Source organism: Perognathus longimembris, chromosome 14 (assembly GCF_023159225.1).
Source record: "Perognathus longimembris pacificus isolate PPM17 chromosome 14, ASM2315922v1, whole genome shotgun sequence".
Taxonomy (NCBI): Eukaryota; Metazoa; Chordata; class Mammalia; order Rodentia; family Heteromyidae; genus Perognathus; species Perognathus longimembris.
The window spans coordinates 53,467,779-53,495,256 of NC_063174.1; the positions used below are offsets into that span (position 1 = coordinate 53,467,779).

At 41.3% G+C, this 27,478-nt stretch overlaps 1 protein-coding gene across 2 annotated transcripts in view; it reads right to left on the reverse strand.

Annotated features, from left to right (window-relative positions):
- Rps6ka5 (ribosomal protein S6 kinase A5) overlaps positions 1 to 26,326 on the reverse strand; it is a 132,834-nt gene extending 106,508 nt beyond the window's left edge. For both annotated transcript variants that reach the window (XM_048361744.1, XM_048361743.1), the window contains exon 1: positions 25,998 to 26,326. In XM_048361744.1, coding sequence (XP_048217701.1) covers positions 25,998 to 26,109 — 112 coding nt within the window. In that variant the 5' untranslated portion in view covers positions 26,110 to 26,326. The remainder of the gene's footprint in view (positions 1 to 25,997) is intronic.
- Between the last annotated feature and the right edge of the window lie 1,152 nt (positions 26,327 to 27,478).

The window sequence follows — 27,478 nt, forward strand, 5'->3', positions numbered from 1 at the left end:
CTAAAATAAATCTTTTCTCATAAATGACTCTCTCAGGCATTTTGGTCACCATGATAGAAATTAAAGGAAAAAAAAAGAACATGTACACCAAGTTATATAAATGTGAAATTTCAAATTCCAGACCATGGAGGAGGAAAAGATTTAAGCCTTCCTGAGATTAAACAAAAAGAAAAACATAGGTCAAGAATAGACACTGTGATATACAATGGCATTCAAACTTCTCAATATCATTAGAAACTAGAAAAAACATAAGGACTACAAGATCCTGAGTTTTACATCAAGCTAATGTAACAGAAGAGTGGGAACATAATGAAGACATAATATTTAAAAAAAATTTAATATATGAATGCTTTCTCAGTAGTCTACTAGAGGAAATTCCACAGATAAAATACATAAAAAAAGCAAGCCACTGGGTCCAAGAAGCAGGATTAGGTATTACCATGATGACAGGTATACAGTGGCTGTGGGAGAAACCAATTAGGAATGGAAGAGGATAAGGACATATTTAAGGAGGGAAAAGTAGAGCACGGGAATTATCAATTTCACAGAAAGTCATATTAAAACACAGACCTGCTAAGAAATTAAGTGAATGAAAAGCCTGGAGTAATAACTCCAGGAGAAGAAATTTACACAAGTAAGGAAACAAACACATAGAATACTAGGCTAATAAATATTTAGACAGTATTAAAGATAGAATGTGGATTCAACCTAATTATGCTATATCCTCACTAAGTAGATGGTCAGAGAGGTAAAAAGCAGCCTAAAACGGATGACTTAAAACCTTTAAAATGGCCCTTATAATTAGTAAGACAATATTTAAAGAAAGTAGAAACTGGAAATAAGTAAGAGGCATTCCTGGGTTTGTTTTTGTCTTTGTATGAGCCCCATGGTGTTAATTAACTAATTTTCTGTATTGATTCTTTTGATTGAACTTTTTAAATCAAACAAAAAGTATTTACTGAATGCTCTTCAAGGCAGACTATAGGCTGGGTCACTTTAACATTTTCAACCATATTCTTGTCTAGAGAAGTTAGAAAGCGCAATACTGTGTTTTAAGAAGGGCCATATATTGGGCTGGGGATATAGCCTAGTGGCAAGAGTGCCTGCCTTGGATACACGAGGCCCTAGGTTCGATTCCCCAGCACCACATATACAGAAAACGGCCAGAAGTGGCGCTGTGGCTCAAGTGGCAGAGTGCTAGCCTTGAGAGGGAAGAAGCCAGGGACAGTGCTCAGGCCCTGAGTCCAAGGCCCAGGACTGGCCAAAAAAAAAAAAAAAAAAAGAAGGGCCATATACTACATACATGCTGGGAAAATAAAAAGGAGTTCCAAGAAAAATAAGAGCTTCTGAATTGACAATGGATTACCATCAGAACTTATAAGAACTCTTATATGAAAATAAATGACAAAGTAGAAATATAGGCAAAATACACAAAAAAGTACTTTGCAAAAGAAATCTCAGCCAGGTGCGGTAGCTCCCACTTGAAAACCCCAGCACCAGGGAGACAGAAGCAGCAATATCACAAATTTGAGGCCAGTCAGGGATCCACAGTGAGCCTGCCAACCTCATCTCAAAATGGAAAAAGAAATCTAGAGAGTGAATAAATATGAAAAACGTTCAAACTTATTACTAATTATGGAAATCTAATCACAAATATCATGAAATCACAGTAAGATTCACACCTACCAAACTAGCAAAGATTTTTCTTCTGACAATACATTGTTGAAGGAAATGAAGAACAACCAGATTACTTACACATGGGTATTAAATAACATAACTTTTATATCTATGTATATTTTGAGAAAAAAATTATTACCAAAGTACACGTGAAGATGTATATACCCCCCAAGAACACTAGAACATTTAAGCTCAACATGTGTATCAGAGGAAATACAACAAGAAATGTTCATATCAGGATTGCTTTTAATAGGAAAAACAAAAACAACTCCATGTCCAGTGACAGAAACAATAAACTGTAGTCTTTACACATAAAAGTGTAAAATCATAGTAATGAATAAAATGTACCTATATACAAGACAGGTAAGTTGAAAACATAAAGCTATGCTGCACAACATAAGGAACAACTCAATCAGTCAGACAATTCAACATAAAGTCCATTTTTTAAATGAAAGACAAATGAAATGAAAGACAATTTCACAAAAGAGGAAGATCAGAGCCATCTTCCTAGCAAATATGAGGCCAGTAGCACACACAAAAACATCAAATGGCAAAATATGTATTACTCCTATCAGTGTTCGGGGAAATGCTACTTCAATTAGAGAAACCACTTCTATCAAATCATTAAAATTTTAGAAGCCTGATAATGTTTAAGAAACAAAGGGAGGGAGGAAGAAAATAAAGAGAGAAAGAATTATTTCATGTTCCCAAGTTTTGATTATTAAACATTGGAGAGAAGAAAAGGCACAGCTATATGTAAACAACACTTTAAAAGTTAACATGACAGCCAGGTGCTGGTGGCTCATGCCTATAATCCTAACTACTTGTGTGCTTTGAGGCCAGCCAGGACAAAACCTTCTTGGGACTCTACTTTAACCAGCAGCTGAGTGGAGTGGTGTATACTGGCATCCTAGCAACACAGGAGGCTGAGATCAGGAGGATTGTAGTTCCAGGTCAGCCCCGCCAAAAAAGTTCACAGGACCCTTATCTTAATGGAACAATCTGAGCATGGTAGTGTTCCTGTGATTTCAGCTACACCAAGAAGCATAAACAGTAGAACCTCAGCCTGAGTCAGACTGTGCAAACTGTGAGACCAGAGCAAAAAGGGATGTAGATGTGACTCAAGTAGTAGAGTGACTGCCTAGCACGTGCCAAGTCCTGAGTTCAAACCCCAGTACAGTCAAAGAAACAAAAAAGAGAGGAAGAAGAGGGGAAAAGAGTGGAGGAAGGAAGAAATTAACATAAACTATATAGGTAGGAGAGAACAGTAATCTTACTACCTCAAACTTTTATATTAAAACTTGATCATCATATAAGTTTTTCCCTATTTGTACTTCTTATAAACCCAAAAATCAATCTGATCTAAAAATATTCACACTATTCATGGTTGGTAGAGGTGACAATAATCAACTGTCTGTATATTTTTAATATTTTTTTCATGCCAGTCCTGGTGATTGAACTCAGGGCCTGGGCACTGTCCCTGAGCTTGTTTTAAGCCTGAGGCTAGTGCTCTGCCATTTGAGCCACAGCGCCACTTTGGCTTTTTGGGTGCTTAATTATGGACTTTCCTTCCCAGGAAATCTTTAGGTCTCAGCTTCCTAAGTAACTAGGATTACAGGTGTGGGCCACCGGGTGCCCAGCTGTCTATATTGTTTAAAGTCAACCAATTTAGGAGATATCTCCCTATCAGGGAAACTTCAGGGAAGATTGCAGTATAAGCCTTGAAAGTACAAAGAACTCCTGGGCTTCAGGGACAAGGAAAATGGCCCAATTTTAAATATCTTTGCTTATCTTTTTTTAAAAAGCCTAACAATACCATAAATCCAACAAAAAACAAATGAAACCATACACGACCCATTCCCTCAGCTCTTACGACAGCAGGAGAGGATACTGCAACCTTCAAACTACCTGTCACAGAAAAGCCAACCAAATCCAGCTGAGCTTCCACAGCAAGTCTTAAGGTATGAAGGCAGGAAGGGAGGGTGAGGAGACATCGGAAACAGGTGAAAGAGCCCAGATGACGTAGACAGAGCAAAACAAAATCAGGCTCAGAAAAAGAACAAAAGCAAAAATACTAACTCAGATAGGACACTTGAATGCGTCATGCTAGAAAGAGGGTCATCCTTTGAGAAACACAGCTTTCAGAGCAACCTTGGCATACAGAAGAGTGGGTACCTTGGAAACATGGCATTGAAGGGCGAGAGAAAAATCAAAGAGATAACAGAAAAGGAGGAGAAACAAGACATGCCAGGTCACCCTTCTCCCAACAGAATCTAAGTAAGAAATCATACAGATCCTGGAGGATGCTACTCTCCCGAATACAAAATGAATCAGCACATCAAAAAACAAAAAACAAAAAAAACAAAAAAAAAAAACAAAAGCAGACCACACACAGAAAACTACTGTTAAATGTGTATCAGAAAGTGCTTTTCACAACAATGTTCATCGCAGCACAATTTGTCATAGCGAGAAGCTGGAACCAACCCAGATGCCCCTCCATAGATGAATGGATCAGGAAAATGTGGTACATTTACACAATGGAATTTTATGCCTCTATCAGAAAGAATGACATTGTTCCATTTGTAAGGAAATGGAAGGACTTGGAAAAAGTTATACTAAGTGAAGTGAGCCAGACCCAAAGAAACATGGACTCTATGGCCTCCCTTATTGGGAATAATTAGTACAGGTTTAGGCAAGCCATAGCAGAGCATCACAAGGCCCAATAGCTATACCCTTAGAAACACATAAGATGATGCTAATTGAAATGAACTCCATGTTATGGAAACAAGTGATATATCACAGTTGTAACTACTTTCAACGTCCTATGTGTATGTGTAGTTTCTATTATTGATAATGTTTTGTATCACCTTCCTATGTTTGTACCTACACTATCTCTGTAATCTTATCTGAGTATATTGGAAACCGTGTTTACTGGTATTGGAAGTAGGAAATTCAAAGGGAATACCAAATTCGAGAGACACAGGGTAAAAAAAGAGAAATAACTACAAAAGCAATACTTGCAAAACTGTTTGGTGTAAGTGAACTGAACACCTGGGGGGGGGAGGGAAAGCGGGGGAGGGAGGGGGGCATGAGGGACAAGGTAACAAACAGTACAAGAAATGTATCCAATGCCCAACGTATGATACTGTAACCTCTCTGTACGTCAGTTTGATAATAAAAATTTGAGAAAAAAAAAAAGAAAGTGCTTTTCAAAGCAGTATAGCATATGAAACTTCCCCCTCAAAAACAAGCAAACAGAACACCAACAAAGCTGAAGAAAAAGAAAACAATACAATAACACACTCCAAACTGAGTTTAAAAGCAACTACTTAGGGTATGAAAAAAAAAGAGCAACCTGATGCAGATATATAAAAACCAAGAACAGAAATGAGATAACATACAAAGTGGAAGAAATGAAGCAAGAATTGACTGAGCTCTGAAGAGGAACCAAGACAGGTTCCAAATAGATGGGCAAAGAGGGCATCCCCCACAATGAAGCACATGGAAGGGAAAGGAGGTGATCAGCAAGGGAATGTGCATGTGCCTGGCACAACTTAGAGACTGGTAAACTATAAACAACCAGTAGTGCAGTCCGATAGCACTCTGAAAGGAAATTTAACTAAGGCCTATTGATTTTGTCTTCAAAGGTGAGGAGGTTATTATAAGAAGGAAAAGAACATGTTTTGGTTCAGATGAACTCAGTTTAGAACTCAAGTTCTACTACTTATTAAAGCTGTGCTGACCACTTACTTTTACATTGTAAACCCTTTCATTTTAATCTGTAATTGGATGGATGGATGGACGGACAGAAAAAATGATAAGTAATCAGACAAACATGCACACACAAATAACAATTGTGTATGTCTGACTCTTAGTTCTTCCTCAAAATACAGCATCAGAAAAAGACTTTATAGAGCTCTCTTTCCCTTCTCTCCGGCCATGGATCATCTTGGCCACAGGCCAGCAGTTCCGTAATAAACTTTCTCTCCTGCCTGAATACCGCGTGGCGTTCTCCTTTACTGGCTACCTACTTTAAAAACCTAACATATATGGTGCCGTGACTAGGGAAGGGCTTAAGAGTCAGGACAGGCGGAATTCCCATCTATTTTTCTTCTTTTTCTGGGAGTATCCCCAGTCCTGACGGCCCTTTTTCCGCGAACTGAACTGCTGTGAGTTGCCACGTGGCACTTTTCACTAATACCATTGCTGGCCTCCACATCCACCTCCACCTCCACACCACTTGTCTACCCTAGTGAGTGAAACTGCTGCTGCTTGGGTTCTCTGCCGCTCTGTCCGCCGCTTCTGCCTGCCGCTTCTGCCCGGTAAGCTCATCCACTCACCAGGCACCTCCCTCCCGTGCTTTTTGGGTTTTGCATCACAGTCACACCCAAGCCGGGAAACTGCTAGCACGCCTCTTGACAGTGCAATGAGGCCTGCTCCAAATACTCGCTCAGATACAGTTTTTGCCACTGCAATGGTAAATGGTTAGAAGTCACTTATATTCAGGCTCTCTTTCTCTCTTTTCCTCTCTTTCTCTTCCTTTTTCTCCCTCTCTCTCTCATCTTCCTGCTTACTTGCTTACTTTATAAAATTCCCAAGTCGTACCATCGTTGTGTGCCTTGCTCACAAAGCTGCTTCTTTTCACAGACCTCCGAAAGTGAGGCTTGACCACCAATGTGCTTTGTCAGCAAAGATATCTTAAAGTTCTTTTCTCTAGCATTTACCACGTGGTGAATATTGGGTTTAACAGGCATCAGCTCAGGTACCTTTATGCCATGCCACATGTTCTCTATTAGTGTGTTTGTGTCCTCCTGCCAACCCCCTCAACATGGCATCCCACTGGAGTTTATCAAAATATGGTTTCTCCATTTTATAATCTGAAAATTGTTGTTTGCTAGCAAAATTGTTTTTCTAACCAACCACATGGTTCTAAAATATTGGACAAAAAATGTCATTTATTATTGGAATTCCAAAAGAGTCTACTGCTGAAATTCATTTTTGCATGCTGTAAAATCTATGTGCACAGTGTGTATGTCTGTGTAAATGTCATTTGTTAATATGTTCATCTAGCTATATATCTGTGCTAAAACTCATCACATCTACTGAGTTTTGTCATTGCAGAATTCTGGCAAGTATTTGGTCAATTCTTGACAAGGTACAGGTAAGCTCTAGTCCCCTTGGTCTCCTTGTTGTTTTAATTGGAAATAAAAAATGGCTTTTGTGACAAAGACGCCTTGGATTGCAGTTTGAAGCCAGCCGGGGCTGAAAATCTCTCTCAAACTCCATCTCCCAACTAACCAGCGAAGAGCCAGGCTGGAAGCATGGCTGAAGAGACTTATCTCTTACCAGCTAAATGCTGGAAGTGGAGCTCAAGTGGTAGAGTACTAGCCTTGAGCAGAAGTGCTCAGGGACAGTGCCCAGGCCCTGAGTTCAAATCCTGTGAATGCCAACTGGGGCAAGCCATCCCAGCAACAAGCACCTAGACCACTGGGACTCAGCCAGTTCCGGGAACAAGTATCATGGAGTGGAGTAAGAGGAAAATGATCACATCCTAAATGGAGTCACTTTGTCTCGCCCTTTCAAAATTAATCAGAGCCGGGGGATCAAGAGATAGTAGCTTGTCCATCTAATGTCCATGCCTGAGTATAAGAACTGTCCAAGTCACCCAATTTTTAATTTTGTGCCCTAAACCCTTCCTTTTGCCTTAATTTTTTTTTTTGTCCAGCCCCTGCCTCATGAGACTTCTTCCAGGCTTCATTCAAGGACTGGCATCTACCACCAAGGGACCCTGCTGCTCGCCTTCTCCAGGAGGGGTCACATTTCTGCCTTTTACCCCTAATGCCGACGCCCCTTGCCAGCAGGAAGCAGCCAGAGAGAGTCTTCGCCCTTTTTCATAACTATTAAAAGGCTGGAATGTTAGGTCCTCTCCCTGAGGGCTCCATGTAGATGCCCCCACCTCATTAAGTCTCTACCCAGTTACCTGGGTAACCTGCAGACCTGGAGGCAGTTACCTCCCCTTTTCCTGAGGTCACCTCCTAATCCACCTGGCCACACCCCTTGCCCCTGCCCTAGATATAAGGCAGGGCTGGGTGGGGGTCGCTCTCTCTCTCCCTTCTCTCCGGCCATGGATCATCTTGGCCACAGGCCAGCAGTTCGGTAATAAACTTTCTCTCCTGCCTGAAAAAAAAAAAAAAAAAAAAAAAAAGACTTTATAGAGATAATTTAATTGGAAGTCAAAGACCAATAAAAGTAAAACCAGAAAGGGGCACGAAACAACATGACTGCCATGGTCAGTGCTGGGGATCAAGGGCTGAATCTTCCCTAGACTCTCCAAGGAATGATCAGAATGCTCTTAAAATGCTCTTCCTTCTAAGACAGAGGGAGCCAGTGGAAATATCCTAAAGAATGTCAAAGTGAGGCGCATTAACTCCCCTTCACTCCCATGCTGCACCTGTATCTCCAGATGAGTGGGCACTGCAGAAGTTTTGGAGCAAAACGGAATGGACACACAGTGAGCAAGCTCAAGATGAGACACTGCCAGGGCAAAAGTGAATAAAAAGCGTTTGAATGCTTAAGAAACAACTAACAAAATACAACTCAAATTCCCTTCTGACTTTGGCTACTGAACTCTTCCAAGATGCTCCCCTACATACTGGTTACAGGGTGGAACTTGTCTGGAACTCGAGGCATATACTGAAATGATTCCTGAGGCTTCCACGTCTGCTGAATAATGTAGGACAATTATCATCCAGCAAAGTCAAGGCAACTGAAGACTCATATCCAGACAGATGGTCTGAATCCATGCAAGTAAAGATAACATCCTGGTTGGTTGATCCATTTTTCTTGCCCCAATGGCTATTAGTCGTTGCCCCTAACCTCTGTGGGTCAGGTCAGCCTGAATGCCACTCTAGCCTACTATAATAACTACATTCCCTTAATCCAGATGGTAAATGCCATCATCTTGTCTCTATCAATCAGAATGGATTCTATGGATACTAGAGAACCCAGTTCTACAGTAAAGCAACTCCAGCCCATGCCATCTTACCAGTACATTCTTTTTTAACTTGCTGAAAAAGCAGTATTTCCTTTAGACCCTCTTAAGAAACATGGTCAGGCAGTGCATTCATCTGTCTCAAATAATACATCCTCTCTAATATTCTCTTTTCTGAAACTTCTGACCTTAACACTTTGCTAAAGAAGTTGTGAGTAACTACCTAATTTATTGCATTGTCATTCTCAGGTCCAAGCTTTAAGAAATGATCCCAGCAATATCAGGACCAGGGTTACTAGGATGTCTAAAATCTTGAGTTATTAATAGTCCTTCCATGTTAATAAAATCTATTTAAAGTTGATAGGTTCTTCATTATCCAGCTACATTCCCTCTCCCTTGCTCTATGCAATGCCTTCCAGATCCCCTTTCTCCCATGTTCCTCCTATTCCTATTGGTACATAGTTGCCAGGTATTGGAGTATTTTCTTCCAAACACTGTCTATTTTCTTCTAAAATAACACCATTACCCCTAATTAAACTATGCCAAGACTGTCTAGTTATTGTTCTGGAGGCAACAGGGAATGGGCAGATGGGATGGCAACAGGGGATAGGCAGATCTTAAAAAAGACAAACAGCAAAAGATCTACTTCAAAAGATTTCTGTATGGTCTCCAAGCAGGAGGGCTGTTTTTAATCTAACAAGGTGTTGATCCTGCCTGCAGCAGGATTCAGGAAAACTCAGGTTCATCTACCCAGGTGTCCTCTTCTGGGATCTCAGGGTTCTTTCTATTCTTCCATAATGGGACCCTGACTTTGACCTTCAACATCTGTCAAAAGTGTAAAGGAAGCTAGGCTCATATCTAGAATTCTACCTAATCAGAAGGCTGAGACCTGAGGATCAGGGTTCAGAGTCAGCACAGGCAGATAAGTGTAAACTCTTATCTCCAATTAACAAGCAAAAGGCTGGAACTAATGGTGTGGCTCAAGTGGTAAAGTGCCAGTCATGAGTGAAAAACAAGCTATGAATGAGAAAGATAGCCCTGTGAAAAAATGAAACAGAACATAAGGCCTTGAGTTCCAGCCTCAGAACACACACATGCACATGTGCTCCCGCAGAATCACTGTGAGTGACAGATAAGAGAGAACTTTTTTTGTTGTTGTTGTTGTTGTTGGTCATGGGGTTTGAACTCAGGGCCTGGGCACTGTTCCTGAGCTCTTTTGCTCAAGGCTAATGCTCTACCACTTGAACTACAGCACCACTTCCAGTTTTCCAGTGGTTAATTGGAGACAAGAGTCTCAAGACTTTCCTTCCTGGGCTGGCTGGGGCATGAGTCACCAGCACCTGGCTATGATAGAGAACTTTATAGGAATTTAGCCTTCCATAAAGACATGGAAGTTCACTAAAAATATGTAACTCTTGCCCTGCATCTCAAAGTGAAGGTAAAAAGGGCAGCTAGGAAGAAAATTTGGACATGAGGGACAAAGAGCAAGGACAAAGATGAAATCCATGTTTGTCTCCATCTCTAAGCCTCTGACTTCTGTAATGCCTGTAACCTCAAGAAAAGCTGATGGAGGTAGTCTGAAGAGCTGGGGGAGCTGCAGCCAGCAACAGGATACAGCAACTGTGGGGGGGGGGGGGGGCATTAGACATAGTAAAAGAAACACAGCTGCTGCTTCATTTCTGCCCTCCAATCTCACTCAAAATCTTTCTGTGGTCAGTGCTCGCCCAAACTCCAGAAGGGAGCTCTGGGAAACATCATTTTAGTTTAGTTCAGTTGATACAATACAAACTCATCTCCTCGGCTCTGCTATCCTTATGGCCTGGGGCCTGGGGGTCTGTTGGTTTGAAGATAGGGTCTCACTGTTGTATGGTCACAAGCATTGACGACCTTTCCAAATGCTGCTTGTATATGTTTTCTTTTCACAATATCCACTAATAACTGGCTAACAGTTGCTTTCAAGGTCAGTCAATTGAGAGCCCTTACAATCACCACCTTCCCACTAGAACTACAACATAACCCCATCTTTTTACTTTCCATCCAGTGCTAGTCCTAGCCCTTAGAAGATCAAAGTCTTAGTAACCAGGCACCAAATTTCAGGTGTTATTAGTACACACTACCACCTACAATGGAGTCCTTACAACAGGTTCATCAGTGAATAATCCCATTCGAGTAGTCCATCCAAGGATATGCTTTCTAGAGCCATTTCAGTCCACCTTCACCTGGACTCACGTGTGAGTGGTTTCTTTAAAAGGTAATCCAAGTGCTCAGGGAGAAGGAATGGAAAGTGAAACAGGGAATAAGGAAAAACCAATTCAAGGACATATTATCAATGCAATCTTATGTGGACTTTTTAAAGACCATATGGATGGCCTCTCAGAATTTTCCACTGTAAAATCAATACAGGAATTGTATATCATCATTTCCCACATCCTATTAGCTTAGGGTTAACCTCACTGCGACATTAACACCCTGTATTTCTGGAATGCAGGTTTGTGCTTTCTTAGTCAGCCCCCATCTTCAGAGTCCTAAGATTCAGAGCAGAAGTCAAAGTCACAGGGTGGAAAAGAGAACATGTACAGCATGTATGCCTGAGGATAAATACCATCAACATAAAGTGAGCTGATACTGACTCAGAGCTGTATGTCACAAGTACAGCTGGACTCCAGTGAGGCAGACAGGATGGGAGGTTGGTACCAAAGGTGTCAAGTACAATACTCATCACACAGGTGTAGCACTTCCACCCTCCCTAACACTGGGCAGAGACCTCACACAAAAAGCTCAATAAATGGTAGTTATTATCATTAGGTTAGACATTGGACTAAGACTGTGGTAATGGCAATGGTGAGAGAGAAAGAAATGGGGGTATTTCACAGTTACAAGGGATACAACAGGGGCGGTAAATGGGTAAACCAGAAGAAGAGAGAAGAAAAAAACTAGGGTACTAGTAAAACAGAGAATGTCATGATCACTAAAGACATAGAAAGCTAGTGGAAGAATTGTTTAGCTTGAGAGACTAAAGTCTCTGTGGACTATCCAAATGTTTTGTGTTGATTGCACTATTGGACATAATTGATGGAGAACACAAGAAAGCAATCTAAGATGAAAACAGAGATTTGCGTAATAGTTCAAGCCATGAACATACCTTAATTTCCCAGGAAGAATGGGTACAGTTACAAGAAAAAAAGGTGTAAGCAGGAAAAGTAGGTCTACAGAGTATCAATATTATAGAGAAAAGCAAAGGGACAGCAGCCAATGGAAGGGGATGGGGTAGCCAGTGAGAGAGAAAGACCAGGGAGAAGAGCAGAGACTGCTACTAGGCAAAGGGACATTTTTCGGTGCCAACACTGCTACTAGGAAAAGTGACATCAGTGGGTACCAACACTTAGCACCAGTTGCTCTAAAGAAGTGATGTTAGCTTTGAACTGAGACATTCCACCAGACTAGGAAAAGAAGACAGCAGTAACTTTAGTGAGTTACTGGACAGGTTTGATGCAGTGACTGAGATCGAGGCCTAATGTTACTGTACAATTGAAGAGTGAATGGGAGATAAAGAAGCAAAACACCACTGGAATAACTGCTCCTTCAAAATCTGGTGGGAAGGGGAATGGTTTCAATAACTAGAAGGTCACAAATGATTTTTCTCTTTGTATTACAAGACTCAAGTGTGTTATATGAAAGGAAAAAATAGAGTGAAGTTCGAGGAAGGAGTTTTTTTTAATGTTTGTAGAACACAATCTGACTTAATCATCTTTATTTAATATACTTGCATTTGCTTTTAATATACCTATCAGAAAGTGTAGATTCAGCATCTCATTTCCTGGGATCAACCTACCAGGATTATAAAATAGCTTTTCTTATAAAACCTTGTCCTTTCTTACTCAACATTACAAAACATAAGCTTCTTGGGCTAATTTAGTTCCAGTCAAAAGGTGACAATTGTATTCAGTGAGAAAAAAAGCTTTTTCTGCTATTTGAGGTTTGGTGAGAATCTTTTTGTGAAGGGGGAGAGGGAGAATTATAAGGCAATTTACCAGTTAGGAGGTGCCAGTGCAGAACAGTATTGATAACTCAAACATAATATTGAATTCCAAAATTTTAACTGGTCTACAAGACCCAATTAGGCAATTCTAGCAAATAAATGCATGAGAGCTCGAAAACTGCTAGGACATAAAGTTCCTTTTAACTGCCAGGTGGTAGCTATTCTGAAGCTATTTAGATTTGTGGTTGGGCCTCAAACCATGTCTCTGGACAGCATTCTGCGGGTGGCAGAACAAAGTTATATTTAATATCTGTGTACTTTAAAACAATGCTGCCCACTTTTCTCCTATTGCTGGGGTCGCTTGCCTTGGAGACTCACTGTACTTTTTGTGTATAAAGCAGCAGTGTTTATTTAGCCAAGTGGTTCTGGAATTACATGACTGAGCCAGTATGAAAATGGAGTCAGTAACAAAACAAATGCTTATAAAGCGGTAACAAACAGCCTTTTTTTTTCCCAATACATGTACCAAATAAATTTAATTTAGAACTGAACTAAATATAAAACACTTCAAAAAGAAGTAACAGAACATTAAGTTTCCTAAGAATTTTGGCATGACCCAGAAAACATGTTAAGGAGACTGACCTTGTGGAAAAGAGAAGCATGTCAATGGCTGTGCCTGAAAACCTCTTCCTGTAAGTTGTTCTTCAACATTCTAGAAGCTTTCACTGTGCAGCACGTAAGTTTTGAGTCAACTCTCTGGGTGTTTTTTTCTGTAACTAGGAATTTTTTTTTTTTAAGATCAGAATAACAAGTTTTTTAGACAATGAAGCTTTTCTTCCTGAATAAGAAATTGCTTTCTTTTAACAATTCATTAAAAAAATTATGCCCTAAAAGCTTCTTTATCTCCTAAGCACCTGTATCCTCTCCCTCCTCCCTCCATTGTAAAACAGAGACAGCTCATATGAGGGCCAGACCCTGCCCATGTGTTCTAACTTCTACCTCCTCGCAGGGGTCTTGACACTATCACCTAGGTCCTCCCTGAACCCCACAGTACTCTTGGCTACATGGCTCTCTTCAATCCTCCCTACACAAGGCTGTCAAAAGTTATCTTCGGGGCTGGGAATGTGGCTTAGTGGTAGACTGCTTGCCTAGCATGCATGAAGCCCTGGGTTGGATTCCTCAGTACCATAGAACCAGAAAAAGTGGGAAGTGACACTGTGGCTTAAAATGGTAGGAAGCTAGCCTTGAGCTCAGAGATAGTGCTCAGGCCCCGAGTTCAGGCCCCAGGACTGCCAAAACAAAAAACAAACAAAAAAACTCATCTTCCTTTGTATTCACACCTCAACCCATTCCAATCCAGCTTCTTCCACCAAAATGCTCTTATTAAAAACTACTTGCTGGTGAATGGAATGCCCCCATCTCCACCCCCAGCATCTTTTCTGGGCTTCCATGACTTTCCTAAATTTTCTCCATCCTTTTCTTCTGGCTCGTCTTCCTCTGTATCCTTTCTCTGCAATTCCTTTTCTAACTCTTCCTTATATTTTGGAGTTTCCAGGGCTCAGTTCTAAGTCCTCCTCCTCTCTATTCTACAATCTATACCTCTCTTATTACTTTGGTGTAAGGTGTCAGTTCAATGACCATGCCACCAGGATTCTTACTTGCAGCCTGGACCGCTTTTCTATGCTCCTGACTCATATCCCACTGCTGACCTGTATAACCGTGGGAAAGTTGATAACCTCTCTAAGACTCAAGTTTATCTATCAGTAAAACTGGAAGAATAATAGCAGTACTTACTTCACAGGGTTACTATGTGGCTTAAACAAGTTGATTATATAACACATAACAAGGTTTCATCATCTATGATTACTATTATCATATAGATCCATCAGAGTATATCAAAGGCCTCACAAATTTACTTTCATCTGTTAAACTGGTCTCATCCTTTCATGCATTTCCCCTGGTTCACCACCTGGGAAGTCTAAGATACCCCAAGGACCCTACCTATCCTTCAAATACCCCTTTCCTCTGGGTGAATACGATGAGATGCTATTTCTTACAATAAAGGGATTCTGCACATGTGAAGTCCCAAATCAGCTGGTCTTGTAATAGAAAAATCATCCAGGTAGGCCTTACCTAATCAAAAGAGCCCCTTTAAATCTGGACCTACATACCAGAAGGGACCCAGAAGTCACAAGTTAAAGCACTGCAATCAACTGACATACTTTCAGTGACTTAAGTGAAAGGGCCATCAGAGAAAGAATGCCAGGCTCTAGACAGTGACTCCTAGTTGATAGTAAAGAAACTGGAACCTCATACTGACAACTACAGAAACTAAATCCTTTCAAAAAGCATGATCTTGGAAATAGATTTTTAGCAGTTAGTCTAAATAAATCCTTGCTGTCCACCTTGTGAAACCCTGAGGAGAGAGCTCAGCCAGGCCATAAAGACTTCTAAACAATCCAAGTATGAGCTTAGTAAATGGGAGCCACTATAAGGCACCCCATTTTTAATTTCTTATGCAGCAATCAATAAATAATAACCTATCTCAAAACAAGCAGCATCTTCAGACACACCTGTCCTAGCCAGTATCATGTTCTGTTCAATACACTATCATGTTCTGTTCATTCAGTCTCCTAAACACTTCTCAAATATATTCACAGTTCTTAATCTCAATTATCACCTAATCTAAACCATTATACTCCATCTGAACTTCTGCAACAGTCCCTAGCTGGTGTCCCTTCGACCATCATTCTCACAGCACTGGGAATCTACAGCACTTCTCAACTCAAATCCTTCAATGGCTTCCCACTGACACTTTATTATAACCTAATAAACCTCCCATTAAATGGCCCTATCTACCTTTCCACAGCCATTTCCTGGGGCTCACCTGCTGGGATATGATGCTCAAGTTAGAGGCCTTTCCTCCACTAACCTAGTGTGCCAAATCACTTCTCACTTTGAGACCATCTGTGCAGAAATCCTGTTCCCCCACCTTTCACCCCATTGATAGCCAGGGCCTCAGCTTAAACATTACTACTTCACGGAAGTCTTCCCTCAGCCCTCACCAATACCAGGTTACACAATTAGGCCCTCTCACAGAACCCTATACCTCTTCAGAGCTTATCACAATTGCCATCATGTAATTTCAGTGGTTATGCATGTAAGGTCAATGATTATTATTCAATGATAATAGCCATGTCTAATTTGTTCCATGCCAAAAACAGCATCTAGGACAATGGGAAATCAATACCCTCAATGGATAAATACAACTGTGTTTGTTTTGCACAATTGCAAAGTTAGGTCAAAGTTAGGAGTTTCATTTGTGTGTGGCCCCAATGGATTTGTTCCACTTCCGTACTATTTATGATGATGCTTCTTTACAAACAAATGACATAAAAGAAAAATATGATCTTGCCGTATAATCATGGGAGTAGACTAGGACAAGGACTCCACTTAAAGTCTGCTCACATATTCCTAAGGCAGAATATATTTAGACACAACATTCAACATTATCCTTATTACATGTTTGAATTACTTTTTTCCTTAAAAAAAACATATAATCTTACATTAGATCATTGATGTGGTTAGAGAACACAGTGCTTCAGTTGACTAAATTTCCAGTTAAGGATGGGATAGTCCACTTATTTAGCAAATAACCTGATACAATGACAGCCCTGTGCACGTGTGCCATCTTTTTGCCTCTAAAAATTTTTAAGAATCTTATTGATGTATCATTTTGGTTTTTTTTCCAAAACCAAAAGTATTATTCATTAGAGACCTCACCTTTGTTTTGCCTTCAGGAGAAATATAAAAATAGTGGGGGAAAGTATGTGAACAAAGATTTAACTTAAGAATCAAAATACCAGAGAGAAAAATAAAATATTCTCCATATTACTTATGCCATGTATGCATGGATTCAAATGTAAATATACTCATATTAAACTTAAGTCTTTGTTTTGAACTAGAAATATTTAAGATAAATTATTACATTAATAATTTAGCATAAGAAAAATAGAAGCACAAATGGCACCAGGAAAGAGATCTCAGAGGCAGGCCCAATCACACTGTCAATGGCAGGGGCCTGGGTCTTGAAGCTTTCATGCTATCAACTTAACCAGAAAGTCTGGCTCAGGAAAACACTCAGAGCATTCCTATAAAAAACAGAAGAGCTGGTCAGTTAGGCTTGGTATTAAGATCAGAAAGAAATGTTCCCCTTGGAGAGTCCTAAGGAAGAGAGAACATTGTTCTTCTACAAGGAAAAATACATTTGAATAAATGACTGTTTCACGTCCTGTTACCACACAAGACCCCAGGCCAGGGACATTTCCTAGTTCATCCAGTCTTAACCAAGATAGGTTAGCTTCCTATTGTTCCTACAAGATTAATATTAATAACACAAATCTTACAGTTTTCTTACAGTTCTGGATCTCAGAAGTCTGAAGCCAAAATCCAGGTGGTGGCAGAGCTGTATTTCTTCAGTTACCCAGTTTCAAGAGGCTGCTCATATCCACGGGCACTGACTTCACTCTTACCTTCTGATTCTTTGCGATATGTGTTTCTATCTCTCCCTTTGCTTCTATCCTCATATCATTTTCTCTGTCTTCTTCTTACCTGCAGAATTACACTGGGCTCACCAGCATTAGCCAAGATAAACTCCCTACTTCAGAATACTCAGTCACATCTGCAAAGTCTCTTTGCCATGTAACATGTAACATATTCACAGGGTTCCAGGGAATAAGATGTGGGCATCTTTTGAAAGGAGAGGAGAAAGGGATCATTATTCAGCCTACCACACAAGACTTCTTCATTTACTTTATGGCTACCTAAAATGTAAGAATGGTGTGTCAGAAAAATGTATACATTATTAAGGGCCATAAGTGGAAAGCTTAAAAGCTTTTTAAATTTAAGGTCTAGTGATAGAATTCTTTTCAGTACCAAGTTCATTTTCTATATTCCAAATGATATGATATTAAAATATTATTTACGCAGTTCTTGTCAGGAACACACTGAGTACATAAAAAGAAGCACACCTACACAAAAACTTGAGTGTGAAATAAAATAACTTCAATACCAAGTACTGTACTAAAACTCAAGAACTTTATCACTCTATTCTCCTCTTAGTCACAGGGAGAAATTCTTCGTGAATGTTCAGAAAAGAAAAAAAATTAGATAGGTCACTCAAACTTAGTGATATATGAAGATCAGACTAGTTTGATTTGGGGAAGAACAGCCACACCTGAACCAAGAGGAACATTGCTAGAAACAAACACAATGAGGGCAAGATTCTATTTTAGACCCTATTCGCACTCCCTGACAAACAAGATGAAGGTGGGAGTGATTGATCACATCTTTGAGGTGCACAAAGATCTGTAAATCATTAAGTGAAGTCAAAGGCAATAACTGTGACAACTCCTCTCCTCCCACAACATTTGGAGATTGACATCTCTCAACAGCCTCTTTAATTGTGAAATCCAACCAACACATGATGTTCCCTAGAGAAGCTTTCACCAAGTATCAGCTTCTTGTTCACAGGGAAAAATTCAACTCTGCCCATCGAACCAACCCATGGTTTGATTTCAAGATAGTTCCTTAAAATAAAGGTTAATGGTGAGTCTGATACCACGTTAGATCTAGGCAATGAAATTACAAAATATTTTTCAACCCCCTGGACATGAAGGCTGCGAAGCCATTCTCTTTGACCAAATCAGATCGTTTTCTCAAACCTTGACACTTGTGATTGATGTTTCTTTTTAGATGCTAAAGAATCCAGTTAGGGTAGTGTAAATACCTATTGCTATTTTAACCTTCCCAGTGTGTCTACAAAACCAGAAAGGTTATATTATAAAAATATGTACATATGAACACAAGTAATACTGGTGTGTATTTAGTATAAAAAGGAGAGCTGAGGTATACTTACAGATAACTAAGACTGTCACTGAAATCTTTGAATTTACCTTACCATAGGCAACAGTTATATGCTTAAGGAACTATTTACAAATTAAGTCATTATGAAGCCATATTCAAAAAGCAACAGGCAACTGTTTTTTTTTTGTGTGGTTTTTTTTTTGGCCAGTCCTGGGCCTTGTACTCAGGGCCTGAGCACTGTCCCTGGCTTCCTTTTTGCTCAAAGCTAGCACTCTGCCACTTGAGCCACAGAGCCACTTCTGGCCGTTTTTCTGTATATGTGGTGCTGGGGAATCGAACCCAGGGCCTCATGTATACGAGGCAAGCTCTCTCGCCACTAGGCCATATCCCCAGCCCCCAGCTGTTGTTTTTCATTAGGATTCTATCTGAATCTTTTTGTAAAGTGGTATGATCTTTACAAGTACACCACCACTCCTGACGTCTGTCTACTCCTTAGAAATTCTAGTAAGTACTTTGGATAGCACTTAGTCCAACACCTTTACTTTATGAAGGATAGAACTTGAGCTAAATGACTTATTCCAAGTCACACAAGCTGGATGCATGGCTCAAGTGGTAGAATACTAGTTAAGTGACTAAGTGTGGCTGAATTCAAATCCCAGTACACTTTAAAAAATAAATAAAATGATACACATATGTGTGCATGTGTCACACAGAAAATTAGGGGCAGAATCTGAACTACCATTGGCCATTGTTAAATCGTACTTTAAAAACTCTAAACAAGAGCTGGGAATATGGCCTAGTGGCAAGAGTGCTTGCCTCGTATACATGAAGCCCTGGGTTCGATTCCCCAGCACCACATATATAGAAAATGGCCAGAAGTGGCACTGTGGCTCAAGTGGTAGAGTGCCAGCCTTGAGCAAAAAGAAGCCAGGGACAGTGCTCAGGCCCTGAGTCCAAGGCCCAGGACTGGCAACAAAAAAAAACTCTAAAAAAGAATGCTGTAACCAAGTGAGAAAAAGTTGGCAAAAGCAGTCAAGAACATTTCTGGGAAACTAGACTATACAGAAGGAAGAGAGACAGACAGACAGACAGACAGACAGACAGACACAGAGAGAGAGAGAATACACATACTTAAATGAAAATGAATACTGATGCAAAAATCTCAATAGAATCCTAGCAAAGCTGAAACCAGAAATATATAAAAAGAGTATATACCACAATAACACAGAAATTATACCATGAATGCAAGGTTAGTGTAACATCCAAAAATTGATCTATGTAATAAATCACATTTTTAAACACATAAGACAATGAAAAGGGCATCTGATACACTAACACTCTTTTATGATTTACAAAAAGAAACATCCAAAAAGCAGAAACAGAAAAATAAAAACTTTCTCAACCTGGTCAAGAACATCTATAAAAACCCACAGCTAACCTTAGGCTTTATGGTAGAAGGCTAATGTTTTTCCTTTAACATCAGGAACAAGAGAAGGATGTCTGTTCTTGCTGATTCTATTGACTACCATGCTAATGTTCTGGCCAGGGCAATTAAATAAAAAAGGAAATAAAAGGCATTCAGATTAGAAAGGAAGAAGTAAAACTACTATTCACAGATAACATGATCTTATAAATAAAAAAATTCCAAGGCAGCCACTAAACTATTATTAGAATTAGTGAACTGGCTTAGCAAAGGTGCAGGACACAATGGGTCTCTAGATACTTACAATGAGCAATCTAAAAGTTAAAGTATAAAAATAATTCCTTTTATAATATTACAAAAGGAATAAAGTTAGCAAAAAAAGTACAAATTTATACTCTGAAAACTACAAAATATTGTTGAAAATGAAAAATAACCCTAATAAATGGAAATACATCCTATGTTTAAGGCTCAGAGAATTAACATTTCTAAAACAGCAACACTTCCAAAATTGACCTATAAATTCAACTCAATCTCTTTCAGAATTAGCTTCTTTACAGAAACTAATTAGGTGATCGCAAATCCATAAGGAAAATCATGCATTTGGACTAGTCATGATTAAACATAGAATAAGGAAAAAAAAGAAAAATTAACACAGATACATTGCATTTGATCAAAATTAAAAGACTTGGAGCCAGGAGTCTGGGCTAGTGGTAGAGTGCCTGCCTAGCATGCACAAAGCCCTGCCTGGGTTCGATTCCTCGGTACCACATACACACACAAAAAAAAGCCGGAAGTGGCTCTGTGGCTCAAGTGGTAAAGTGCTAGCCTTGAGCAAAAAGAGCTCAAAGACAGTGTGCCCAGTCCCTGAGTTCAAGCCCAAGACTGGAAAAATAAAATACTTTTTTGCTTCACTGGTCTCCATCAAAAAAGACAAGAAAAAAAAAGAGGAGGAAAAAATGAAAGGGCAACTCGCTTTATGGAACAAAATAACTGTGACCCTCTATCTGAATAAACTATTCACATAACTAGAATAAATATTCTCAATAGACACATTGGCCAACTTGAAAAATGGGCAAAAGGTAAGCATAAGTATCTGAAAAGATGTTTAACATAATTAGGGAAATGTGCATCGCAATCATAATGGAAAAACCTCTTAGGATGGTAGAAGCAGTGAGACAATAACAAGTGTTAGCTCTGCTTGTAGAGAAAACAAAGCTGCCATACACTGGTGGTAGAAATGAAAAACACTTTGGCTGTTTCTTACAGAAGAGAATATAAATTCCATATGACCCAAAAAATTTACTGTCAGTAAATTCCCAAGACATAAGTATACATAAAACTCTGTCCACAAACGTATTTAACAATATCATTCATTAGTAGACACACAGAATATCAATCAACTGAAGAAGGGATGAACAAAATGTTATATCTATTACACTGTAATACAATTCATTAATCACAAAAAGAGGAAGTGTTGACATAAATTACAATGTGGATAAATCTTGAAAACAATGTTTAGTGAAAGAAGCCAGTCACTAAAGACCACAATTATATAATCACATTATAACGAGATGCTATTATTATAGGCTAATATATGAAGATAGAAAAGAGATCAGTGGTTGATTGCCTACAGCTAGGGCTGAGTAGTATGAATATAACTAATGCTAATGGGTATGTAGTTTCTTTTTACAGCAATGGAACTATTCCAAAATTAGATTGTAGTGATGATTATACATCTCTGTAATGATGCTAAAATCTGTGGACTTGTACAGTGATTTGTGTGGCACACAAATTACATCTCCATAAAGCTCTTTAAGAAAAAGCAGGGCTGGGAATGTGGCTTAGTGGTAGAGTGCTTGCCTAGCATGCATGAAGCCCTGGGTTCGATTCCTCAGTACCACATAAACAGAAAAAGCCAGAAGTGACACTGTGGTTCAAATGATAGAGTGTTAGCCTTGGGCAAAAAGAAACTCAGGGACAGTGCCCAGGACTGGCAAAAAGAAAAAAAAAATGGAAGAAGAAGGAGAGAAGAAAGGAGGAGGACAGGGATGAGGAGGAAGTAGAGGAGGAAGCAGCATACTACAGCTTTCACTTTGTGTCTCTTGGATTACTTGTTCTGGGAGAAACCAGCTACTATGCCATGAGGACATCTGAGTAGCGCTATGCAAAGGTCCATGTGACAAGGAGCTAAAGAATCCTGCCCAAAGCACACAAGTACGCCATCTTAGAAGGGGAACTTCCTGCCTTGGTGCATCTTCTGTAACTACAGTCCTGTCTTGACTGCAACTTCATGAGTGTCCCAGAGACATAACCATCAGGCTAAGCAACTCCAAATTCCTGACCCTCAGAAATTACGCTGTTTTAAACCATTTGTGCTGTTACTGCACAACAGATAGCCTTGTTCAAATGTCCTCAGTGTTAGGCTCTCTCTCTAATGACAGAAAAATCTAAGAACATATGTTTCTAGTAGTTCTTCCTCCTCTAAGTTTAGTTGACCCCCACTCATATATTTACTGTAGCTAATGTCATATTAGGGACCATATTCCCATCATCTGACTTTAGTTGAATGAAGCAAAAGTAGACACCTGACCAAAAACAAGCCAAGCAAGTCCCCTGAGACTCTCATAACAGAAACTGAGAAAGGGACATTGTCTTTTCCAGTACCTGGGAGCTGCCAGCAGCAAGATCTTTCCCATGTAGAAAAAGTTGGACAGCAATGGAGAATTAAGCCATCACATAGACAGACTAAGAGGTCTCTTGTTCTAATGACTCCTAGTGCAGCTATTCTTCCAGTGGAGAGGCTGTATTTATCTAACCCCAGTATCAGAAGAGCATCCATTACAGAGGAAATGATAAAAGTATTCATTGAATAAATGAGTGGGTAAGATAACCCAATAATCCCTCTAATAATATTACCCTTTTCATTGTTCAACAGCTATATTTGATCATTTAAAAGATAAAGGACCAAATCTCTCTTATGCTAGCATTAGACTTTATCTATCTCTCCATTATAATACTTATGATAATACATGCTAATCACTAGTTTATATGGCTCCTTCTACTGCCAAAGCAGAGTATTTTCCTAGTCATTTTTGGTAACATCAATACCATCTAACTTAGAAAACAGAAAGTACTCAAGAATTTAGGTTTAATTGATCTTCTTGATCCAATGCTATACATTCTCCAGCTTTCACAATCCATCATCAATTTATCAAGGTCCTAACTATAAACTATTAGACTACAATAAACTATTAGATCTGTTCCTACATTTTCATTCTGGGTGAATTCATTCAACAACTATCAGATTCTCTACCATATGCCAAGAGCTATAAACTAGAAAAGGTACTTGTTGTCTGCACTCAAGGACCTTACTGTCTAACACAGACAAGTGAATGATTTTTTCATAGTGTTGTGTGTTAAGTGTTCCTGAGGAGGCTAGACAACAGCAAGGATTACAAAGAGTTTACACTCTGCTTGATTGAAAAGGCAGGACGTACACAGAAAAGACAATATAACAAAGCTGTGTGACATAATAGCCCAACAAGTGTTTTCTATTCCAAATTACACTAGACTAATACACATACATACACGCGCGCACACACACACACAAACACAACACACCATTGCCATCAATACTGTTTGGAGTGATTTTTGGATTTATATTTAGCCAGCAACCCTGAGTGACAAAATAACCTGCTTAGCATTTTTCCAACGTCTCATTCAATTTTCGCATTTTGCTGATAAAAGTAAGTCTGCAAGAGTGAAGTGAGCTGCTCAAGTCTATACAGCTGCTAAGTGGCAGAGCTGAGGTTTGCTGTCTTCCAATGCCATGTCCAGACAAGTCATGCTATTTGGTTCATATAACTGGAGCAATTTCCAGATCCTTACATTGGCTTTTATTGCTTTTGTTGTTGTTGTTCCTTCCATGGCATTCAATCACATTCTGCACAAATGGGTTATCACCAACTACCAACTTGATATGATCTTATACTGTTCACATGTCGAGAAGGGACCACATCAGATCAAATTACTATGGAGCCTATTATAGCATCATGTGCTGAGAAGAGCTCACACAGTTGGCTGAAGATGAGCAGTTCTCTCAGTTTATATTTTAACAGTGCTTTTGACCACTACATCCGGGCAGTTGTTCAAGTGTTTGGCAAAAAAATCGAAATGAGTGTTCATTTCCTTTGACAGCTAACAGTACTAATTCAGTAAAACCTCTTCATCCATCAGAAAAATTTCTAAAATGCAAACTTGAAGGTGATGATTCAGTTAGTAGGGAACAGAAAAAAAAATAAAGCAATACTCATTGTTTTCTATAGAGCTAGCATTATTTTCAAAACCCAGAAACTGAGCAGTGTGTTGCTTCCTGGTCACTGAGCAAAAAAAAAGTCTCCTGTTGCATCATAGTCAATGACTGAGGAGTGTATGACTTTAAGTAGCCTTTTCTGTATTGTATGATTCTACATATACTAAGGAGTGAATCATTATGTAAGATAAGGAAAAAAATTTACAAAATGTTTACACCAGAAAGCACTTCTTCACACCCACTCTGGTGTAAATCAGATATTAATACTAGATATATGGATACTAAAATAGCTTTAAAAAATCAATTGAGCTGAGTGCTGCTGGCTCATGCTTGTAATCCTAGCTATTTAGGAGGCTGAGCTCTGAGAATCACAATTCAAAGCCAGTGCTGGCAGAAAAATCCATGAGATTCTTAACAACAAAATGCTGAGTGGAGGTGTGGCTCAAGTGGTAGAGCACTAGTCTTGAGCACAACATCTCAGGGACTGAACCCAGGCCCTGAGTTCAGGCCCCAAGACACACAGACACACACACACACACACACACTTGTCAATTAACCTGAGAGAAAGCTTAAACCAATGGAACCTATACAAAATGTTAGGCACTCAAAAATATTATAGAGTGACTCAAAATGATCAAAAATATGATGTTTTAAAAATGCTGAATGGAGTAAGCATAAGTTTAGCATCTCTTATATAAAGTCACTAGACTGGCAGCCAATGGAATGCTAATATGTGATCTCATTAGAAATTACAAAAAAAAAAAAAAAAAAAACAACTGTAGAACAGAGCTACCTTTACAATCCGGTGCAGAGACAAGGTAAGGTGAACTAGGTGTACAACTGAAAACCGGCCATTTAAGCTTTGTGTCTGCATAATAAAAAAATATTCCAATAGGCCAAAGCCAGGCTGTCAAAAAATAAATAAAATTCATCTGAAGTGTATTGATGGGTCTGGGGTCAGCATTCACACATCTATCTCAACGCCCCCAGACGGATACAATAGAAAAGTAATGCAGCCAGGATGGGGCTTGGGGCAACTCTGGGGCTCTCAAACATGAGGACTGTGAGCGCTCAAGCCTGCTAGTAATAATAGTAAGTTGCTCCCTTTCAGCCAGAGCTTCAAACGGATGGAGCCCGCATCTTCAGAGACCTTCACGAGACATCCGAGGCCACGCACTCGGCCCCGGGCTCTCGCCGGAGACCGGCCTCATCACAAGCCCCACAAACAACCCTGCGACCCACTTAGCTGTCCCGGGACGGTGGCCCCGTGGGCGCGGGTTCGAGCCCTCACCTGGACCCCCTCAAGGCCGGCAGAAGGGAGGCGAGGCGCGGCTCGCCCCACACCGATCGCTCTCACCTCGCTCTGGGAGAGGCGCACCTTTCGCTCCCGACCCCGGGCAGCGACAGCCGCGTCACCGGAGGGGGGGGTGGAGGGGACGGAGCGCTAAGGCATCCTCCGAGACCAGAGCCGCCGCCGGTGCCCCGACGACACCTGGTGCGAGGAAACTTTGGGCCGCCTCCCCAGGACGCGCGCCCCGGTCATCCCGGGACCCCCCTCACCACCCCCCCCGGCTCCCGCCCCGTCCGCGAGGCCCCGCCCCGGCCCCGCCCCTCGGCACGGCGGCCCCGGCCCGCGCCCCCAGCCCGTGCGGCAGGGGGCGGGGGGTAGAAAGCCCCCCCCGCGGGCCCCCGGCGCGCCCCCCCCCCCGCCGTGCGCCTGGCCCCGCCAGCCCCGGGCGGGGACGCTCACCGGTCCGCAGCTCGTGCTTGACCGTGAGGAGCCGCTCGCCGCCGCCGTCGCAGCCGTCCCCGCTGCCGCCCGCGGCGCCGCTACCGCCGCCGCCGCTGCCCTCCTCCTCCATCTTCCTCGCTTTCTCCGATCCCGCGCGCCGCTCCGAAGGAAACCCGGGAGACAGCGGACGCCCGTCCCCTCACGGTCCCGGCTGCAGCCCCGGGGGCCCGGGGCGCGCGCCGCAGCTCCACAACTCGGACGCCGAGACGAGTCTCTTTCCCGCTCTGTCCGCGCGGCTCGCGCCTCCGCCTCCTCCCCCTTCGGCGGGCACCGCTAGTACCGCGCAACCAAGCCGCCCCCTGCACCACGGCCGCCTCCTCCAGGCCGCTCCGCCCACAGCCAGCAAGGTAGGGGAGCCATCGGGGCCGGCGTCGTCTATTGGGAGCGAGGTGCGCGCGTCTGCCAGCGCCGGCTCCCATTGGCCAATTCCCGCTGACGTTTCACGAGCCTCCCGCCCCGCTCCTCAAATTGTTGTTGCTTGGCGGGGAAGCAGGAGAGGGAGCAGTGTGGCTCCTCCGATTGGTGAGACCTGAGCCTGGGCTCCGCCCACTTCCCTCCGTGCGCACGCGCCATCCTAGCCTCCCTTTCTCTGACCTCCCCAGAGCTGTCACACCCCTTATTCCCCAGCTTCTCTCTGTTAGTAAACAGTGTCTAGTAGTCAGGAGGCGCCTCGGGGCTTGTGATTGGCTGCTGTTGAAAGAGGCGGGGAGGGATGATTGGAACGCTCAGCCCGTCAATCGCCGCGGACCGGGGAGGGGCCGAGAGGGGAGCGCTTGTCACCCACGTGTTTGCACACAGCCTCAGAATCTCAGACCTGTGTGACTCTCCGGAAAATGCCGTGCCTAAAAAAGGTGTTATTTGCAGGAGTAAGCCCTAAAGAAATTAAGCGGACTCTAGGCTTAAATGTAGGTAGTTCTTAGACATTACAGGGATTCACAGCCCAAGACACACACACACACACACACACACACACACACACACACCCCACGAGGAATTTTGTACACACAAAAAACTCATTTCTACCGAACTCTGATGGGCACCAGGCATACGGAGATGAAGAAAATAAAACGTCCCGTGACTACCCCTGGAAACTTTTCGATGGAACGTGAGAAACCGACCACCTGTGTAATATACACAGGAAACTATAAAGCAGAATTTGAAATAAAATAGTGGCACGGTACAAAGTGTTAGAGACTCTCACAGTGGACACTAATATTCTCAGAAGCGCTAGGAAGGGGTTTGAGTTCAAAGATGTATTTGAATAGGATTGGAAATACCAGCATCAGAGAGATGGTTACTGAGGATAAGCCTTGAGTGGATGGAGATGGCAAGGGTAAATGAGAAAGTTAGAAGGAAGTATGATGCGAGAGAAACAGCTGAACAAATGAGGAGGGCAGATGGAGAACCTTAAAGATTAATACGGAGGTACACATTTTATT